The sequence below is a fragment of the Carassius gibelio genome, chromosome A4 (genome assembly GCF_023724105.1).
Source record: "Carassius gibelio isolate Cgi1373 ecotype wild population from Czech Republic chromosome A4, carGib1.2-hapl.c, whole genome shotgun sequence".
Classification (NCBI taxonomy): domain Eukaryota; kingdom Metazoa; phylum Chordata; class Actinopteri; order Cypriniformes; family Cyprinidae; genus Carassius; species Carassius gibelio.
The window spans coordinates 29,183,210-29,202,944 of NC_068374.1; the positions used below are offsets into that span (position 1 = coordinate 29,183,210).

The 19,735-nt window shown below is 40.7% G+C and overlaps 1 protein-coding gene across 1 annotated transcript in view; it reads right to left on the reverse strand.

Moving 5' to 3' along the window:
- Nucleotides 1–19,735, reverse strand: part of LOC127976268 (protein piccolo) — a 50,378-nt gene that overhangs the window by 20,729 nt on the left and 9,914 nt on the right. Inside the window, exons 4-7 of the mRNA XM_052580566.1 lie at nucleotides 12,266–12,595; nucleotides 5,678–9,920; nucleotides 3,823–5,372; nucleotides 532–2,587 (exon numbers count right to left, since the gene is read on the reverse strand). Of these exons, the coding sequence (XP_052436526.1) occupies nucleotides 532–2,587; nucleotides 3,823–5,372; nucleotides 5,678–9,920; nucleotides 12,266–12,595 (8,179 nt within the window). The remainder of the gene's footprint in view (nucleotides 1–531; nucleotides 2,588–3,822; nucleotides 5,373–5,677; nucleotides 9,921–12,265; nucleotides 12,596–19,735) is intronic.

Sequence of the window (19,735 nt, forward strand, 5' to 3'; positions counted from 1 at the left end):
CCTGGTCCTCTCTCGTCCTTCACTATCGTCGCTCCAGTTTTATATCCTTCCATCTCCTACGTGGGACTCGAGACCGGCGGTGGGGCACAGGTGTCGCTGATTTCCCAATCATTCCGCCGGCCTCAATCCTTGTTCCCACGTCCCTCGGCCCCGACCTACTCGCCACACGCGCCTACATTGGAAATAACGAATTTGAGCGAGCAAAAGACGCGATATGTGAACGGCCCCTAAGAGTTCACACAGAAACAAAAAGTTAGTCTATGAAGAAATCAACAAAAATATTAAAACCCAACTGTAATTATACCACAGAAATGTTACTATAGAAAGACAACTGGGACTGTGTGATTCTTTCATTATTTAAGCATAGGACAAGAAAGCTAAAACAAGACAGAAAATCAGTTATAAGCAGAGAACTGATGCCTTCATATAGACAGGAATGAACACTTACAAGATGAGACATAGACAAATAAAAATCTGGAAAAGTGTATGAAGAGTCACTCCAAGAAGACAGTCTGTGGACAAACAAATTACCTTCACTATCAGACATGGTGCCCTGTAGATCATCCATTAGCACATAGCCACGCCCTCTTGAAGGATCTTCTCTGAGATGTTGCTGTTGAGGTTCTTGGAGGGACAGACATGACCCAAACTGATCACGGGAGTCGGCAGATATGGGTGGGAGTGGACCTGCCGATGCCCGTGCCATGCCCATTGGCTGACCCACTGGACTCAGTGGGCTCTCTTCCTCTGAATTCTGTGCCACAATAGGAATACGTCCCCGCCCACCTTGTACAAGAGGCAGGCTTGTAGGTTTTGACCTGCCTGATGGAGCTTGGAAAGCTGAGGTGTCTAAGGAGGGGTCACCTTCTGATTTGAGCCTTAGAGATGAACTTGAGGTATCCATTTTAATGGACAGGTCAAGGCCATACACAGAGGAGGGTCTAGAAGAAGGACGTGACCTACTTCCACTAGGGTAAGCAGAGTCTTCTCCCAAAGAGGTCCTCATGCCTGGGCTCAGATTTAAGCTTTGGCCCAGATTGAGTGAACCTGCCAGATTGGCCCCAAGAGTGGAGCCCAGGTATTTCTGCTGTTCGACAATGTTCTTGCGTAACCCAAAGGTGATTTCATCCTGCAGAAGTCTGCTTGATCTGGGAGATGCACTACTGGACCCCAAGTAACTACTATAGTCTGTTTCCAGAGCCCTGCTATCCTGGATGGAGGAGTACTTGCCTATGTTGGTGTTTTTGTGTTTCTGGTAGAGCATAGATGTTGGAAGTTGCTTGGCAGCCTGTTTCTCTAAGGTCAGTCTACTGATGCTATACTTATCAGTTTTGGGGAAGGCCCTGTAGCCTCCACTAGATACCCCAGTGCTGAGGGTATAGTGATGTGAGAGTCCAGCAAGCTGCTCTAAGCTTTCAGTGCCCCCTGTGCTTCTCCGGAACTCCTGTTTCAGTTGTTGTTTTAAAAGCTTTAGTTCAAATGGCTCTTCCATTGGGTCCTCTTCATCTTGAGCCTTACCATAGGAGTGAAGTCTGGAGGAGCTGCCCAGGTAGTCTGTACCAACATCTGCAGCAGTGTGTCTCAGAAGACGCTCTGCTTTGGCTAGCTCCCTTTCAGCAATGCCATAGCTGGCAGATGAAAGGCTACCAGTGCTTTTTGCCAGTTCTGCTGCATCTTCTAAAATCATATAGCTCCTTGGTGTTTGATGTTGCTCTAAGTCCGAATAGAAGGAGTCAGCAGATACATTTGACATAGGACTGACTGCCATGCTTCCAGCATGCTCTTCTAGGCTATTCAAGTCAAGGTGGTTACCATATTTTCCTCCCAAGAAAGATGACGTGTCATAGTCGGTGGCTATTTTGGTAGAATCTAATTCAGAGAGGAGAGCAGCTTGTTCTCTGGCTTTCTGCTGCAGCAAGAGCATTTGGTGGTAGCTCTGTTGTTGTGAGGCAGTCAGAGAAGGATTAGACGAGTAGATAGACTGGGATTGGTATGGTGATTGAGGCTGGTACAGGGACTGCTGGTATTGTGGGTATTGGTAGTGGGAATGGGAATATTTTCCATATTGGTCATGCTTGGTCTGTGGAGGAACAAATTCATCAAGTTCTGACTGTGGCGCAGTACGTGGTCTCTCAAGCCCATGTCCACTGACTTCCTCTCCAATTCTTGTTTCACGAATGTTACTCACCTCACTGTCAGACATGTAATCACGGTCCTCTGCAACACTCTGCAGATAGGCCCTTTCCCTCTTCTCCCTTTCAATGAGCAATGCCTCTTTTCTTCTGTTAATGCCCATCTCCAGGTAACGCAGCTTGGCATCAATCTCCTTTTCTTCCTCATCCAGTTCAGCTTGCTTTTTACGCAGTTTTGAGGACTCCCTCTCAACCAGGTCTAGTTCACGGTCAATGTCCTGCAGGATTTTTGCCCGTGCCATGTTAGTGCTCCTGCAGAGACGGCGACGAGCTGAGCCAGTGCTGTAGGCTGTTTGACCAGCATTAACAGCTTCTTCCTCTGAAGGTGGGTTAGGAAGGGTTCTCTTAACCTTCTTTTGGGTGCCAGATGGAGTTCCACTTGGAGATCCCTTTCCCTTTCAATGACAAATAAAAAGAGCAATATGAGTGTCAATGAGAAAACAGTTTTTAAGTAAAAATTAAGCTTAAATATTTGTAGGAACAACCACAGTGCACAGTGTTTAACAGAACTTTAAAAACGAGTAACCAACACTTAAGTTTTCTAGTTTGAGAATAAAGGAGAATGGTAAAATAAAAAAGCTCTAGAGGATTTTGTTAACTTATGTCAGACAAGCCATGGCTGGGAAAACTAAACACATTCTCTATATCTGCTGTGCTGCTGCATTGCCTTTAAAAGGGCAAGCACTGAAAATATTAAAGGGTTAGTTTACCCAAAATTGAAAATTAGCCTGTGTTTTACTCACCCTCAAAGCTTTCTATGTTCATTTGACTTTCTTCTTTCAAACAAATCCAATTAAGTTACATTACATATAATAATTTTATTTTTATTAATATTGAAGAAATTTGAAAATGGATAAAAAATAAATAAATGTGTTAAATATACTTAAGATGACAAATTATTTTTCACAAATAAATAAATATTTAATAAAAATAATATTTAAAAGGAAGTAAACACTGTAAACAACAGGGCACTCATTATTCTGGGAAGTTTGTGTCATCATGCAGGATACAAATGCACACTTCACAGGAATGCAAGGTTTGTGAAATTAAATGTTTATTAGTCATTGAAAAATTTGTTTAAAATATATAAATGCATATTTGCTGAATGCTAACGACAAATAAGAAAGTATTATAATATTTGCCTTTCTATTACTAATAATATAAAAGCAATAATTGTAATACTTTTTGAATACATTTGAATTCCTTCGTTTAACAGTTCTATCTGATTATTAGACAGTTTTCACTCCGTATTAAACCGAACTGTTAAACGACGTCAGCAAACAAGAGGGGAGAAAGTTAGCACTGTGCTCTTAGACACTGCCATTCTCAACGCCATCCCGCCTCTAATGCATCGGCCAAATAGAAAAACTTATCGCGGATGCTGATATAAGGAAAAATGCCAAATATCAGCTGATATATCGGCGGACCACTAGAGAGCACAGTCAATGTAAGCTGGACAACAGCATAAAGATATTAAAGAATAACAATATGATAAAACTGCCTCAAGGCATTAAACAATTGAAATCATAGATTAACAAAGAATTAGGAAAAAAGCAAGTAATTTTACAAGCTGAGAGGAGTCTTAGAAAAATTAAACACTTATTTTTTTAAAAAAATCACGTATACTCACAGAGTAACCCTCAGAATACTGGAAATTTGCTGCAGCCCTTTCTTCTGCAGTTGGGCTCATGGGTTTGGGGTCAGACATTGACCTTTGTATGACCTTGGGAACCATAGGACTTGGTGAGCCTTTAGATAAATCTGTGGCAGAGTTTATTCTCTGTGGGCTGGAGTCTCCAAGGGATTTTTCATAGGACAAATACTCAAGAGATTTGCTAGGGGATACACAAGGGGAAATTGGAGAGTACAGTACTTTAGGGGATTTGGGAGGACCTGGGATAGCCTGAAGTGTAGAGGCATCTGCTTTGAGGTGAGAAGACTGACCTATATCAAGTGGAGTGGGACGTCTCTTTGGAGAGGACGTTCTATCAGAATCAGCATAATCTACTCTAGTATCTACTTGCACAGAGTGGCCCCTAAGTGTTCCTGAGGGGTCTGTTTGTACAGAGATTTCAGTTAGGGACTGAACTGAAACAGCTCCTCTTTCACTCATGCCATTTTTGCCACCACGTGGTCTACTGCGCCTGCCTCGAGCAGGAACTTCCCATTCATCTTGGTCTTCGTCATCTGTCTGTACACAGCTATCAACAATTTTCTTTGTACTTTTCTTTTTCCTTCCTACAGTGTAGGCCTTTTCAGTATTATCCTCCTCATCAGTCTGGCAGCAACTGTCCATTTTTCGTTCCCCCGTCGCAACAAGAGCCTCTGGCAGTACTTCCACTGGATACATCTGCCTGAACTTCTGCTCCTCCAACTGCTGTCTGAGCTGATCTTGGAGTCTCTGGATCTGCTCTAACTGCTCCTGTTGCTGAGCATAAGTTTCCTTTTGGATCAAAAGGTGGGCCTGTCTCTCATCTTCTTGCTGGCATAGTATTTGCTGTTTGATAGCCTGAAGTTCTTCCAGCTCCTTCTGCACATAATGCTGTTCTTGTTCACGGAACCGCTGTATCTCCTGTCTCTCCCATTCAAGTTCTTCAGCCAAGCGTTGCTGCTTCATCATCTCTAGCTCAAGAAGTTCACGCTCCATCTGGTACTGTCCATCTCCTGGAACCAAAGGTGAAGATAGAGCTTCTAAAGAGGCTGCAATTGCCTCAAGTGAAGCATTTGTGTAGGTATCCATTGCTGCCACTGTGGTGACTGTAGCAACTACATCTGAGAGAGCTGTGGAAAGGCCAGTCTTTGAAACAACAGTCTCCAGATTTAATGGTAAGTCACTTTGTTCTTCTGCAGTGGTTACAGCAATTGCTGAAAGAAAGCTGTGTGATCTGGTGAAAGGTTGATTCTGTAAAGTTGACAGTGATGGCATAGTATCACTTGTGTGCATGCCTGATATAGTGTTGTAGGATGTGCTGAAGATAGAGCCAGGCTGGGTGGTTATGGCATATGAAGAAGGAACAGGAGCTGCTACAGAAGAATAAACAATACCATTGGAAGATCTTAGGACACTAGAAACACCATAGTGTGTTCCAAGTGCTGAAGTAATCCTGCCTTGAGTGTACTGTGGAACTGTCATTCCAGTGCACACTACGGTAGACTTGTTTGAATACTCTACAGCTTCACCTGTTAAAAGTTCATTTTGTTAGAGTTCAGCACATACAAATAGTGCAATGGTAACAGCATTGAGATAACCATGCACCATGCAAAGGATGAAAATTAAAACAGCAAAAAGTAAACTGAATAGCATGCAGCAACATGCAAAAAAAAAAAAAAAAAAAAAAAAAAAAAAAAAATCATAATAAAATAAAAACTGCAAAATTACATCCCAAAAAAGGAATACAGGCAATCATAAAAAAAAAATCAGCCTGGAATAAGTAGAGGTAACTCAAAATAATATTGAGAAGAAAGATCTTCAATCTCATACTGACCTGCCAGCGAGATTTTTCCATATGTCAGGTCTACAGCACCTTCCGTGGCCTCCTTGTAATCATAACTATGCTTACTTTTATATAGAAAGAGACCAGCCTCTGCCAAGTTAGTGTCCGACATCGAGGGTTTAATGCCACCAAGACCTCTCATACCATATGGAGTACGATCGTATTGATAATGGTCATCTCTGTAGCCAAAACGATCCTCTGGTAATGGAGCTGAGGGCTGCTGAGTTGTACAGCTGCTCGCAAAAGGAAGTTTGTAGACTAAATCACAGCAGACTGCTCTTCTTCCAGCAGTAAGATCTACTGGTTTTCCATCATCCTCTGTAATTACAGCAGTAACCACTTCTGCAGTGGACCCATTCATTGCAACCACAGTCTGTGCAGGTTTTACTGTGGTGAGGTCAACTGCACCGGATAATCCTATTTCTAGATGAGGGGGTACAGTTGCAGCAATGCCATTGCTTGCAATCGTAGGAGCAATTGTTACAGGAAGAGTTTTACCCATTGTTGTAGAAAGATTTATGGGTTTCTCTGGTTGAGATTCCACAGGCCTGAAAATAATTTGAGACACAGGCTCAAATGATTTAGCTGTTGTAAGTTGGAGAGGCACTGATGTAGACAGAGATGCATCACTACCATAAGCTACAGTGGCTGTGCATGTGAGGATGGTGATGTTGCCAGTAACAACTGATACTGAGGAAGTATCAGTGCTTAGGTTTACTACAGACGACTGCACAGCACTTTGATGATGTCCACCACTATCAATAGCAAGGGACTGTTGTCTTGACTCAGAGGAAGACAGATCCACACCTTTCATATATATCTCTGCATCTGTCTTTGGGGTTCGGAGATCCACCACCTCACCAGGATGGTAGGCATGACCATTATGCACTTGAACTGGTTCAGGTTTTATGTTTTCTTGAACTACAGAGATGGCAATGGTTTTTGGAATGGGTTTTGGAGGAGGTGTACTATCATGCATAACAGACACTGTGGTTCTTTGGACTTCAGTGGCAACTAACTGAACACCAACATTTGGAATAATTGACTGAGGCTGTGTTGAGGCTGAAATAGCCTCATAGACATGACTCATGCTAGAAACTACCTTCTCTGGACCACATATTTCTTGACTTTCAATAGATTCAGCAATTCGCATAAATGCCAATGGTACTCTAGTTGTTTGTGAATGTGGAGGTGGTTGAGGTGGTGAAGGAGGCAGTTTCTGAAGTGATTCTTGGCTAGGATTTATTGAGGCTTGGGTTGTGATACCTTCTGTAGGTGAACCAGGCTGAGATGGCAAAGTAATAACAACATATGTGTCACGTAAAACCTTGCCAAACCTGGGTGATGTAGGGGACTTTAGAGGAGATGGGGTCTTAATTTCAGCAGAAGGACTTAGATTAAGGACACTATCTGCACTGCTTGTACTCAGTATACAAGGTCTTGCAGGTGTATGGGCAGAAAAGGGTGGCTGAGCACCAGCTATGGGTTTGGGAGCAATGGGTGGTTTAACAGTCTCCCCAGGTTTGTGACTAAATGTTAGGCCTGCAGGGATAGAGGATGGCTTAGGTGGTACAGGAGGAGGGACATGAGGCTTATAGCCTGGAGTGAAAGGCTGTCTTACTGGTACACTCTCCCCTGTGGTTGACATGCCAACTGGAGTAGTTCTTGGGGGGACCTGTGGTGGAGTCTTTTTGGGATACATAGAGGGTTTGGGTAGTGTTGGAGGGGGTAAGGGTGGAGGAACTGGAATGTCTACTTTTTCCAGAGATGCAGCTCTGTGTAATGCTACTGGTTTGGGAGGGACTGGTGGAGCAGATGATACAACACTAGGTATAGTGGATACTATATATTGTGGTACTGTGGGCAAAGTTGATACATTTACAGCTACTGGGGTCGATGGACTTGAAATTACACTAGGAACTGGTGATGTAAAAGAGTCAGTTTGACTAGAGGCTAATGACTTGGACAAGTCAACAACACCTGTCTGCTCAATTCCTACATCTTTCTCTGTGGCGTCCTGTGAATCACTTAATGTTGCAGGCAATGTTACTTCTCTTTGCACTGACAAATCACCTACAACTGGCTCAGAGACTGATGTTGTCTGGAAAGTCTCATTCACAAGTGGTTCTGGTTCAATATTTGTAACTGAAACCGTGGTTTTCTCAGAGTCTTGTGGTTGATCAGCAATGCTCTCTTCACCGGATTCCTCATCACCCGATGAGCACGGTGTCACTCTCAGATCAGGTATAGGCAGTATTCTTCGTATGGGAGCTGGCTCGTTTTCTTCGACTTGGGCTATTGTTGGCCCTTGTGCCATGCCACCTAGATCAGGACCTGCTTGAGTTGGACTGGTTCCTGGAGTTAGTACTCCTCTTTGCTTCTTCATAAGTTCTTCATAAGCTGTTTCTGCATCTAATAATGGTTTTCCATTCTTTCTGGACTGACCTGTGATGCTTGATGACATAATGCTTTGCTCTTTGCTTAAGTCAGTATCAGGCAACACAGTTTCTGCTTTAGAAGCATCTCCTTCTGGCTTACTGTGTGTTATCTCCTCCTCCTTTAGTATCATCTCTTTCTTTCTTTGAATTATGTCCTCATAAACCTCATCAGGTGCTCTCAGGGCTTTTTGGGGTTTCTCTGACACAATAAGTTTATCTGGTTCCTGCTCATAGGATGCATCATCAACATCATCCTGAGACTTGTATGCATACTTTTCTATCAGCATGCCCCCATAAAGTGATTCTTTATCAGGTTGATGTTCCTTTACATCATTCGTTGGAGATTTGACCTTAAGCATAATCTCTTCATATGCCTCATCTGCACTTCTTAATGCTTGTTTTTTCTTTTCTTTGGACTGACTATTAACGTGTTGCTCATCTGTTGGAGAGTACAGGGAGACTGATGTTGGTAACTGATACACTTTTTGGACAGCAAAAATCTTCTCTGGAAGAATCTCAAAGCTCTCTGGGTCTGACTCCATGCTTGGGGAGAGGTCTGAGCAGGAAGACCTGCGAAATTCTTCCATCTCTGCTTCCTGTCGTAGCTCTTCTGTGGGAGATGCATCCTCAATTGGTGAGAGGTTGCTTGGCGGAGTTTTGGGCCTTTCTCTCCTTTTCTGGGCAGGCATTTCTTCTTTGTCCTTCTTTGACTTTCTTCCTGTGCCCTTCTGCTTCTCTTGTTCTCTAAGAAGCTCCTCTTCTTCTCGCAGCTCATCTTCCTCTGATGAATCCTCAATAGTAGGAAGCATCTGACCTGGCTGCCGGTGCTTTGCTTTCCTCTGCTGCTTGCCCTCACCACTTGACTGAACATTACTTGGGCTGCTGCTGTCACTGTCTTCATCAAGAGAAGACAAAGATGTTGGAGATGTTCCTGGGGTAAAACTGGATGCATGTAAACTGGAAGAGCCTTCACCTTTTGACCTGTCATCAGGAGAGTCTGTAAGACTCTCTAGCTCACCGTCATCTGATGTCTGACGTACATTTGCTGTACTGTTGAATTCAATTGTTTTGAAATGTCGTATGCCAGCTCCACTGTCTACTGAAGGTTGTTCTCCTTTAGCTAGTTCTTCAATTTTAGTTACAGAGATAATACTCTTCCGTTCAGGCTCATCTTCTGGACTGATACTGCTCTTTTTGAGAAGACGTCTCCCCTTGTATGACTCACTTTTGTTCTTATCGTCTTTTTTTGCATTTTGTTCCATTTGCGTTTTCTCTTGATCTTTAATTTTCCGTCTGGCAAGGTTTTCTTCATCAGATTGTGATGCATCCTCATCTGCACTCATCTCGATGATCTGTCTCCGGATTAAATCCTCCTCATCCATAGGACTCTCCATTTCTACTTCCTTATCTCCAACAGTCTTTTTCCTTTGCAGTTTAGGTGAAGGTTCTTCCTCATTAATGTCCTCAAAAGAATCTCCTTCGATATCATTTGGAACCAGAAGTTTTTTCCGCTCTTTTTTTCGTGCATCAGCCTTTTGCTCTTGAATTTCTCCATATTGGTCATCCTCTGAGCTGGGTTCTGGAGACATTGGCAACACCTCCAGTCGACGCTTAAGCTTTGGAGTTTCAGTTTGTGATTCCTCTTTAGATGTTGTCTGAGCCTCTAGTATTGGAAGGACAGTGCTTTCCAATTTGGCCAAGTCTGTAGGACTCGTGGGACTGCTTTCTTTATCTTTCTCATCAAGCTTCCTCAGTAGCTCACTCTCTTTCACTGGGACAGCAGCCCCATCTTTGTTCTACAAAACAGAAAAAAATATTTAATTTGTCATGTTATGATTTCCACCATAATAAAACATGCATGATATTTAAAAAGAGAAATGAGAACTACATAAAATACATTTTGGGATACTGTAGATGTCTAGATAATTAACCTAGATTTTCTACAATTGATCTATACCTCTACCTAATATCAAATGTTGGATACTGTAGGTGTCTACACAATGAACCTAGTTTACCTACAAGATATCTATACCTCTACAGCTACAGTTACCTCTCCAGATTCATCAATTTTACTAGGCTTTATCAATGGTTGTAACACATCGTCCCATTTTTCTTGTGGTTCAGAGGTCAATTTCCGCTCTTCTGATTTGTTTCTTTCCTGTTGGCTAAATGTATATGGTGGGGAAACTAGCTCTACATCACGTTCTACGCTATGGGGCACACATTTTGCTGTAGATTCAAGTTTTTTTTTTGGTGAATTCCAGGTCAGTTACATCCAGTGGTTTTTCCATCAGCTCCTTACTGGCTAATTTATCTTTTTCACTAGATGTAGTAGATGTTACAGCAGGGGTTTGGACTTGTTATGTAGACTGCAGATCTTCAGGTTTACCATCCCTGATGGTCCTTCTTACTGACCATCAGGGATGACAGAACTTCTATTTCCTGGTCAGTATAACTGTTTTGCATGGCAGACTGCTTTAGATCTTTTCCTGTCACAGAGTCTGGAATCTTTCTAACATCCGTATGTTCTGGCCATTTTTCTTCTACCATCGCTTTCCCAACGTCTGGGTTTGTTGGGTAGACTGCATCTCTTCAGGCTTAATCTTATATATTGTTCTTATGTCTTTATTCTGGCTTACGACAGGGGATGAGGTGAGTCCTATTTTCTGGTCAGTAAAACCGCTTGGCATGACAGACTACTCTAGAGCTTCTTCTGTCACAGTGTCTGGAATTTGCCTAATTTCCTCTTATTTTGGAAATACTTTTTTTACCAACACTGAAACATTACGATTATTAACAGATGATTTGGGAGCACCTTCTTGAAGGGCTGGAGCGTATGTATGCCCCATCTTTTTCTCCTCTATGTTTTTATCTGGACTAATCTCTTGTTCAAAGAAAGTGCTTTCAGAACTAAATTCAAATTTTATGTTGTCAGACATAGTCTTGGGAGTGACTTTCTGCTCTCTGTTCTCAAAGATTTCTCAATCTCCACCTGCTTGATTCAGCATATATTTTTCCAGCTCTGTTTTATCTGTGTTCATCTGTTCCTTTTCCAGTGGCTTATCCTCTTTTTCAACAAAACAATATTGTTTCTGTAAAGTTGGGTTCAATAACTGGAAATGGTGAAGGCTCATCTAATTGTGTCTGTGATGTGTCCTCTACCTCTATCTTATCTTCTGTTAGACTTTTTTTCTGAAATTTTATCGTTATTATGTACAGACATATCATTTGCCATAAGACTAGAATCTTTGCTAGTGACTTCTGACTTTTCAAATGGTTACTTCATCTCTGGCATTTGTACAATAAGCTCTTCTTTGTCACATACATTTAAATTATTTTGGGGGGTTAACTGTGTTGTTTCTGTATCCTGCTCTTCTTTAAATTGATTATCTAAAAAGGTATCCATTATGAACCCATTTTTAAACTGACCTACTTTATTTTCTAGCTCTGCAGATTCTTCCTGATCAGTTATATTATAGGATGGCCGATCATCACTGGACTCACTGAACTCAATTCTTGGTGCCTCAGTTTGCACATAAGCTTCAGGTTTCCTCTCTGGCACATTCCCTGTGCTACTTTGGTCAGGATCAGTAGTTGCTGCCTCGATAGAGCTTTCCTTTACAGGCATGTTATCTACTTTACAGTTGAGCGTTGTGCGAGCTCTTCAGACTGTTTCTCTGTGGTTGGGTTATGTGGTTCCTTGCTTATAAGAGAGCTTGCATTAGACTCTGTGATTTTGATCTTGTCAAGCTCTGATGTCTCAGTAGATTGTGGCTCTATTTCATCTTCTGAAATAGTTTCCATGTCACTAACCATAAGGGTCTGAATAACATTATCAATTACAAGTACTTCCTGGCTGCTTTCACGCTCCATTTCGTAAGTATTATCATATTCTGACTTTTGGACCTGGCACTGTTCTGGCTCACTTTTCTTTGCATTCTGTACCTCTGTAGGGTCTTCAGTTTGTTTGACAGTTTCAGCATGTCCTGCATCTCCAAATTTTAAAATACGCTATCTCTCCTAAACATGAGGTGAAGGAGGGGCATCTTCCTTAACTATTTGCTTGGATGAAATTTTTTTCACCCTCTGTGTTTTCAATTAGGGTGTCAGGTGCTTGTTCTTTGATCTCTTTTGGTACTACCTGTGTATTCATCGGTACTGGCTCTGTTGTAACCCCTTGTTCTGCATCTGTATTTATGACATCTTTAGCATCAACTTTGGCTGAGACTGGCTCAGACTTGTCAGATGGGGCCTGAGTTATGCTGGGCATCCGTATTAGCCCTTTGGCAGGGGTATCAGTGGCAGTAGGTGCAGGAGAGGAAGGGGTGGAGGATGCAGCATGGACTGGGGAGGATATAGTGGTGGGTTCATGTTTGGCTGGTAACTTGGATGGAGAAGGTGGAGGTGGCATATCCCCAAGTTGCCCAGACAGAGCCCTTTGGGTCTGGCAGTTTAGGCAGAGCCATTCTTTCTGTAAAAAAAAGAATAATAGCAGATTTGAGAGGAGGTATTGAAAGCTCAGGAGCTCTAATACATTTCAGCCTCTGACACAGTGATTTTTCCATGTTGCACAACCCATTTACCAATAAACCTCTGATACTACAGCAAAGAATAACTCACTCTGTTTCTGGAGTGATTTTATTGTATGTAACTTAAGAGATGGTTCATGTATTATTATTAGTAAATGGATGAACCTATATCACTTCAAAATCAGAAAAACCTGTTTAGCAAAAACTGCACTTCAACAGTTTACAGATGCTAGTTAATATATGGAGTGAAAGCATATACATTTGTGGAGGTGGGTGTTTCAGTCTTTATTTTTAGGCTAACAGTGAAGTAAAACAATCTAAAAGATTAAGCAGTTTTAGGCGGTGCTGTGTGGATATAATAAATCATAATAATTCATTACATTTATATAGCGCTTTTCTAGGCACTCAAAGCGCTTTACATAGTCAGGTGGTATCTCCTCATCCACCACCAGTGTGCAGCATCCACCTGGATGATGCGACGGCAGCCATAGTGCGCCAGAACGCCCACCACACACCAGTTTACTGGTGGAGAGGAGACAGAGTGATGAAGCCAATCAGCAGATATGAGGATTGTTAGGAGGCCATGGTGGTCAGAGGCCAATGGGCGAATTTAGCCAGGATGCCGAGGTCACACCTCTACTCTTTTTCAAAAGACATCCTGGGATTTTTAATGACCACAGAGAGTCAGGACCTCGGTTTAACGTCTCATCCGAATTACTGAATATGCATATATGGGATTCCTTAAACTTAGAAAGGTATGCTACACAAAATGATCTATTTAGAGCCAATTAAATCTGCTAGCAAACCACACTGGAAAATCCAATAATGGAAATGTCATCTATAGTTGTTCACAGAAATTAGCATCCTTTCAGCACAATTTATTTTAGAGACCAAATAGGAAAAAAAAATCCATCCCCCACTTAAGCTGTGAATGAGATTTGAACACTGCTCAATTAAAACTAACAACTGTTTATAATGGATGTTTCACTGATATTCCAATCCACTGGAATTTATTTAAACATATTTCAAAGATGTATTTTCTAAAGATAAACACTGGATCTGCTGAAAGCTTCAAAAAGAGCAACACCTGAAATGTTCTGAACCTTGTGGCATCGAGCAGAGCACTCCATGACACTGGATGCACCACAAATGGTAACGTCTGAGATTAATATTACATGTTAATGGGGGATGTAGATAGCAAAGTCCTCTCATGAGGAATCATGTCCCACTGGCTGATGCAAAATCCGACTGATCTATGTTAGGCTTCAGTGCTGAGGCATAGTTTGCCACATTTTGGTTCTCCAATGGCTTGGCTGCAGGGATTAGCCTAAATCTAGAGGTCTAGGATCCTTGTGCTATGCGAGGACAGAGACACAAATGGATATTTCAAACCACACACAAGTTGTACGGCAAGACCCAATACTGTATGTGTGCAAGGAGTTCAAAAGGACAATGAAACCCATAAGATGAAAGAGTGATGTGATTGTAACCTTATGAAAGGTACTTTGATTTCAACATGCTGAAAGGTACATCAGAAGAGAAGGAAATATGATCATATCTAAGAAAGCAATGAACAACAATTACAAGTCTAAAAATGTAAAGACTTTCAAACAGGCAGGTCTAAGTAATGTTCGCTGAATCATTATTGCCAGTCATTACAATGATGGGCAAAAACAGATGTCTGCTCTCACTTCTAATGCAGCTTGAAACATGGACTTGAAAATGAAAGTTGCGCTTAACTGCGTTTCATGTAAATCATCAGCAACAAAGCATGTGCCAGATTACAAATGATCAGATCAGATAGAGGCAATGTAGACTTGGAACTTGATGAAACCAATCTATTTGACTCACAGGTCACAGACTTTATTTAAAATACGAAGCATAAATTGAGTCATTTTATTCAACACATGAATTATTCAGCATATATTTATTCAACACAACACGTTTATCCAACACATTATGTACATGATTTGGCTAGCAAACTCAAGTATTTCAAGATTTACTAGCCTCACAAACAGAGGCACTAGGCACAAATTCCAGCAGCCTCAGAGGTGAAGAGACTGCAAATGATGCAATATAACGAGAGTCCAGGCAGCCATATTATTTGTGGCTTGGGCTGAAAACATTGCTTGTCTTTTCACCACTCATCCTTTCATATTTGCTGAGTTTGCAGACTTCTTTAAAGTGTTTTAGGCTGCTAATAAGGGATTCTATCTGAGATTTATTTGTTTATTTGATAGGAGAATATGCCACATTGGGTGTACAGTACAGTTGTACAGTATTTGTGAAAATGAAAACTCCAAAAAGCACAGCAAGAAAAACATCCCATCTGTTCTTCCTGAGAAATCCAACTCTCATTTTTATTGTGTTACCATTTCAAGAGGGATTTTATCTGCTTGATTACATGAGGTGTAACGAAAAGTTTTTCTTACAAACGCACATTTAGGCTTTTCTTTCTATGGCACAATAAACCTGACCTTAAGCTTCCTTCTCTGTCAATAAGGAAAATTGTGCTTTAATTAGAAACCTTATCCAATGAGCACAGATGGGTGTGCTTACTCTCCAAGCCAAAATGTGACTGGGCAAAATCTGTTAATAAAGGTGTGAAACTAAGAATTTACTATAAGCCCAAAGACTATGACAGACTTACTTTGCCAATGAAATGCATTTGCTTACAAAACCTACACTATCAATTAAAGTGTCCATCAAAAATAATTAATTACTGTTATTTCTTTACACATGTAAAATAAAAAAATAAAAAATTCTTCAGATCAGATGTTTTCCATATCTTGGTCATTTAAATTTTTGATGTCAAATTGACCTCAGTTTTACTGTAGTGACACAATTACTGTGTTTTGGTGAAAAGTTTTAAAAGTAAATTTTTTAAATGCTAGTAATGTAGCAAAATGCTAAATATCAGCACACAAAACATAGATACTCCAGTTATACTGTAAGATTATCTAGACTTAGATACACAGAATAAGCCTTTTTATTTAATTTATTTAATTTTAACACATTTAGTATTCATGTCAAATAGTTTTCCTACTTCTGTCATAAACACACAAAAAAGAAAACAAATAGTCAAAGAAGTCATATTTTCACAATCTTTCCACACACTTCCTCCTCCAATTTCTAATATAATTCACCGCCTCCTCTCTCACTCTCAATGCACTTTCTGTCTCTCCTCCTCTCACATCCGCCACCCCTCTTCCTCTCCATATTAGCTAGCGAAAATACGTCTGTGTGAGGTTCATACTTCCTGTAAGACTGTGTTTGGCACCTCACCGATTTCCTGGTGCTGCCACCACAGTTAATATGTGCCAGTTTTCATTACAATAAGTGTCTGATGCTAAAAACACACAAAAACAATAAATAGAGGAAAACAAAAACCTCCAGATTACTCAGTGTCTCTGTGGTCTACAAGGCGAGTTTTATATCTGTTAGTTTTTAAATAAAATTAAGTTTAAAGAGATATTGGACACATTAAAATTCTGAGTCAGCATAACACACATATTTCTCAGTGGCGAGACTGCTGTCTCTGTACACCGAGAGTTTGGTTTAATGGACAGGGTGCCTAGTGGCTGTCTCCCAGTCATACACACACAAAACAACTTCACATCTAAAAATATGACTGCTTTCAAAACATCAGGGAGAGGATGGCATGTGGTGGACACTGCAGGAAAGTGTCTAGCCTAAAAGAGAGGCTTTAGAGCTCAAAGGAAAGTGCACACAGTCACATACACAGCAATATAAGCTTACTACCACAAAGAGGAACACTCCCATAATGTCCTGCAGTAGTTCTTGGCTCTGCTTCTACCACTCTTTTGCCACTCTGGCTGTTTTTGCCTCAATGTACTGGAGAGTACAGAGGCACGGCCTTGACTGCGAGCCAGACAGACATGTAGAATAAAATACAGACAGATGGGACAGTGCATAAAATTTAAGTCACACTGTATGATTAAACCAAGAACAAACAGTGAATATTTGAAACTCCAGATAGAATAAATATTTGGTGCCTCAGCATGACAGACCATAGCTCGGACATTCACATGGACACACTGTCTTGTAGATTAAGAGACCAAGCTGTGTTTTTCAGAAATGCATGCTAGAAATCGGAAGATTGCTAAAGATAAACAAAGCAAACATCATAATCAAACAGACAGGCGGACAGATCTCCATGGTGATGGAAGGCACACAGACACACACGTCTGTACACATTATAAAAAGTGATCAAATAGACAGATTGGGAGACGGCACTTGTTGCTATGGGAACAGCACAAACAGACAGGAAGGTTGAGTTGCTTCAAGCTGAAGTAATAGAAAGAATTAGGAAGGAGTTTAACTTCTCATTTGTAGGCAGAAATGTAAACAGACTTGCAAAATTTGCGAGGAACTTGTTTATCCAGCTGATCCTGTCAATAAATGTTGCATAATATCTTTTTGTAACTTTTGAATTGTGTATATATAAAGATAGATCTAGATTTATTTGTTTTACCCTTGTTCTAGACCTTCAGTCCTAAATATTAAAATATAATTACATTCTTAAAACTACTGTAATACAATCAAAAAGTCAAAAAACAAACCATTTTGGTGATCTTAGCTATCTTTTTACAAAAACATTGTTCCTCATTTTGGTGCCATTTTCACCACGACCAGCAATTCCGTAAAAAAAAAGTATAAAAATATCAAATATTTTGAAAAATACTGTTTAAACAACTGTATTTATATAAAAATATTGCTTTATGATTAGCCTTACCAAGACAGAGGGGTATTCTATTTTATTTCAGAAATGTAAAAAATTTATTTTCAACAACAGAATGCTTTTCAACACAATCCATAATTTGAACTGTGGTCAAAATGACAGAGTAGTGGAAATGTTCATGGCATTTCTTTAATTTTAGGAAAATTAAATATGTTTTAGAGGCAGAACAAGCTATCACATTTTGATGTAGAGAATTAAATAAATATTTTTTCGTTGGAATAATTTGCTACAATGAATCATGCACATTGAGACTAGGAATGTGATAGACTAGGTTATGATTTCATGTTGACTTTAAGAATTATATGAACATGTAAACTGGATAAATGCATATTGACAATATTATTCTCTGTTAAAATGTACTCTTTTGTCAAGCCTGAGTCAAATCAGGTCAAAGACAGAATGCGATCACACCTGCTCTTCAGCTATAGAGAGACCGCACAATACCATGAAGCAGTTCTGTCTGCTAGATGCTCAGATTTAGGGAGGTGGTGGATTATGTAAAACTGTTCTGCTCTGAGGGAGGCCATGCAGTGGTGTATCTGACCCCAAGCTGGAAATACTGAGGAAGGGGAGTCAGCTAAATCTCTTAGGCTGGTGGAGTGGGAGGTGGATGGGTCACAGTGGGTGCGAACGTGTGGGCAAAACCTTGGAGAATTGAGACAAGGCAGAAGACAAACAATATGCACTTGATTTCATGTTACACTGGGCTGTCTGTGACTATGCATGGAATGAATGGGTCATCTTTGAGGTGGGGGCGCACTGTGGGAAGAGATGACACATAAGGTGGCTGGCAAGTGACTCAAAGCCTAAGGCAGATGGCCAACCAAAAAAAAAAAAAAACAAGAGTGTGAAATCTAATATCTGGTCCAGTTCTCTGTCAACACTGTGGCACATGGAGAAAGTGTTACACCTGATTTGCCTAACATTGCCTTTCATTAGCCATAAAAGGACAATGTTACATTGGTTTTTAGCTAACAGGACATGTGCAACTACTGCAAACTACTGTGAAGTTAAAGGGGTATTTGTGGTATACTATTGATTTTCACAAACATTCATTTTCTGAAACATGCCTCAAAACATGGAAAAAAAAATTGACTTATAATGGATGTAAATTGGGAATTAAAAAAATAAATAAAAGAGCATTGCATTAGTAGCGCAAAAGGTTGTCGGTTCAATTCCCAGGGAACACACATACTGGTAAAAAAATGAAAATAAAATGTATAGCCTGGATGCACTGTAAGTCGCTTTGAATAAAAAGCATCTGCTGAATGCATAAATGTAAGAATCATTAAACATTTTCTAAAAATATTTTCATTAAATTTTCTGTAAAATTGTGTATTATTTTAGCTGTAAAATGATTCTTGTTCAGGCGGCAAATTGGCCCGTCTGAAATAATATCTGGCCCGCATCCGCAGCAAGATTATTTTGATAGCGGCTCTGAAATAGAGCAAGCATGTTTCAATAAATAAAGCATGCTAGATTCTGGGCAGATTCTTAAATCCTTTGTGTTCTATATTATACATAATGTAGATTTGTCACGGTTTTGGCAAGGAGGAACTCAGGTACGGACAGGATTTACAACACAAACAGGTTTATTTACAAAAAGGGGAAAAACAAAAACCCACGAGGGGGAAAACACTGGCTAGGGAAGACACTAAATAATTCTGCAAAACACAATAAACAAGGCAAACAAAGACACTGAACACTAACTACAAATAAACACTCACAGTAATACAAAACACTTCTTCAGGAACAATCGTAGCTGTGGAATAATCTCAGACGAGGTACAAACACAAATGTTAGGGAACAAATCTCAATGAACCGACGCAAGACAGAGCACACTTGGAGACCTAAATAGGGGAAACAATCAAGACACGACAGGTGGCACAGATGGGACAATCAAGACACGACTAGGTTAACAAGGGGGGCGGGGCAAGGGAACGAGACAACACAAGCACATGGCCCAAAGGCAAGGCCATGTGCTTGTACACAAAACACGGGTCTGTCATGATCCTGCCTCAAGACTAGGAAAAATCAAGGACACGAGGGCAGAATCATGACAGAACCCCTCCCTTAAGGAGCGGCTTCCAGACGCTCCTCAAGGGAACATCAAACACGAGACATGACTGACATGACGGACTGGGACACCGACACAAACCAACAAGACATGACAAATAATAACAAAGGCAGACATGAATACACGACGGCAGGGTTAGGGTGACAAATCAAAAAAAACAAACAGGGAAGGGGAGGAGGCGGGACCACAAAGTTCATGGGGGACAGACCAGGGTGGGTGGGTGGTGCAGGAATCTTAGGAGGA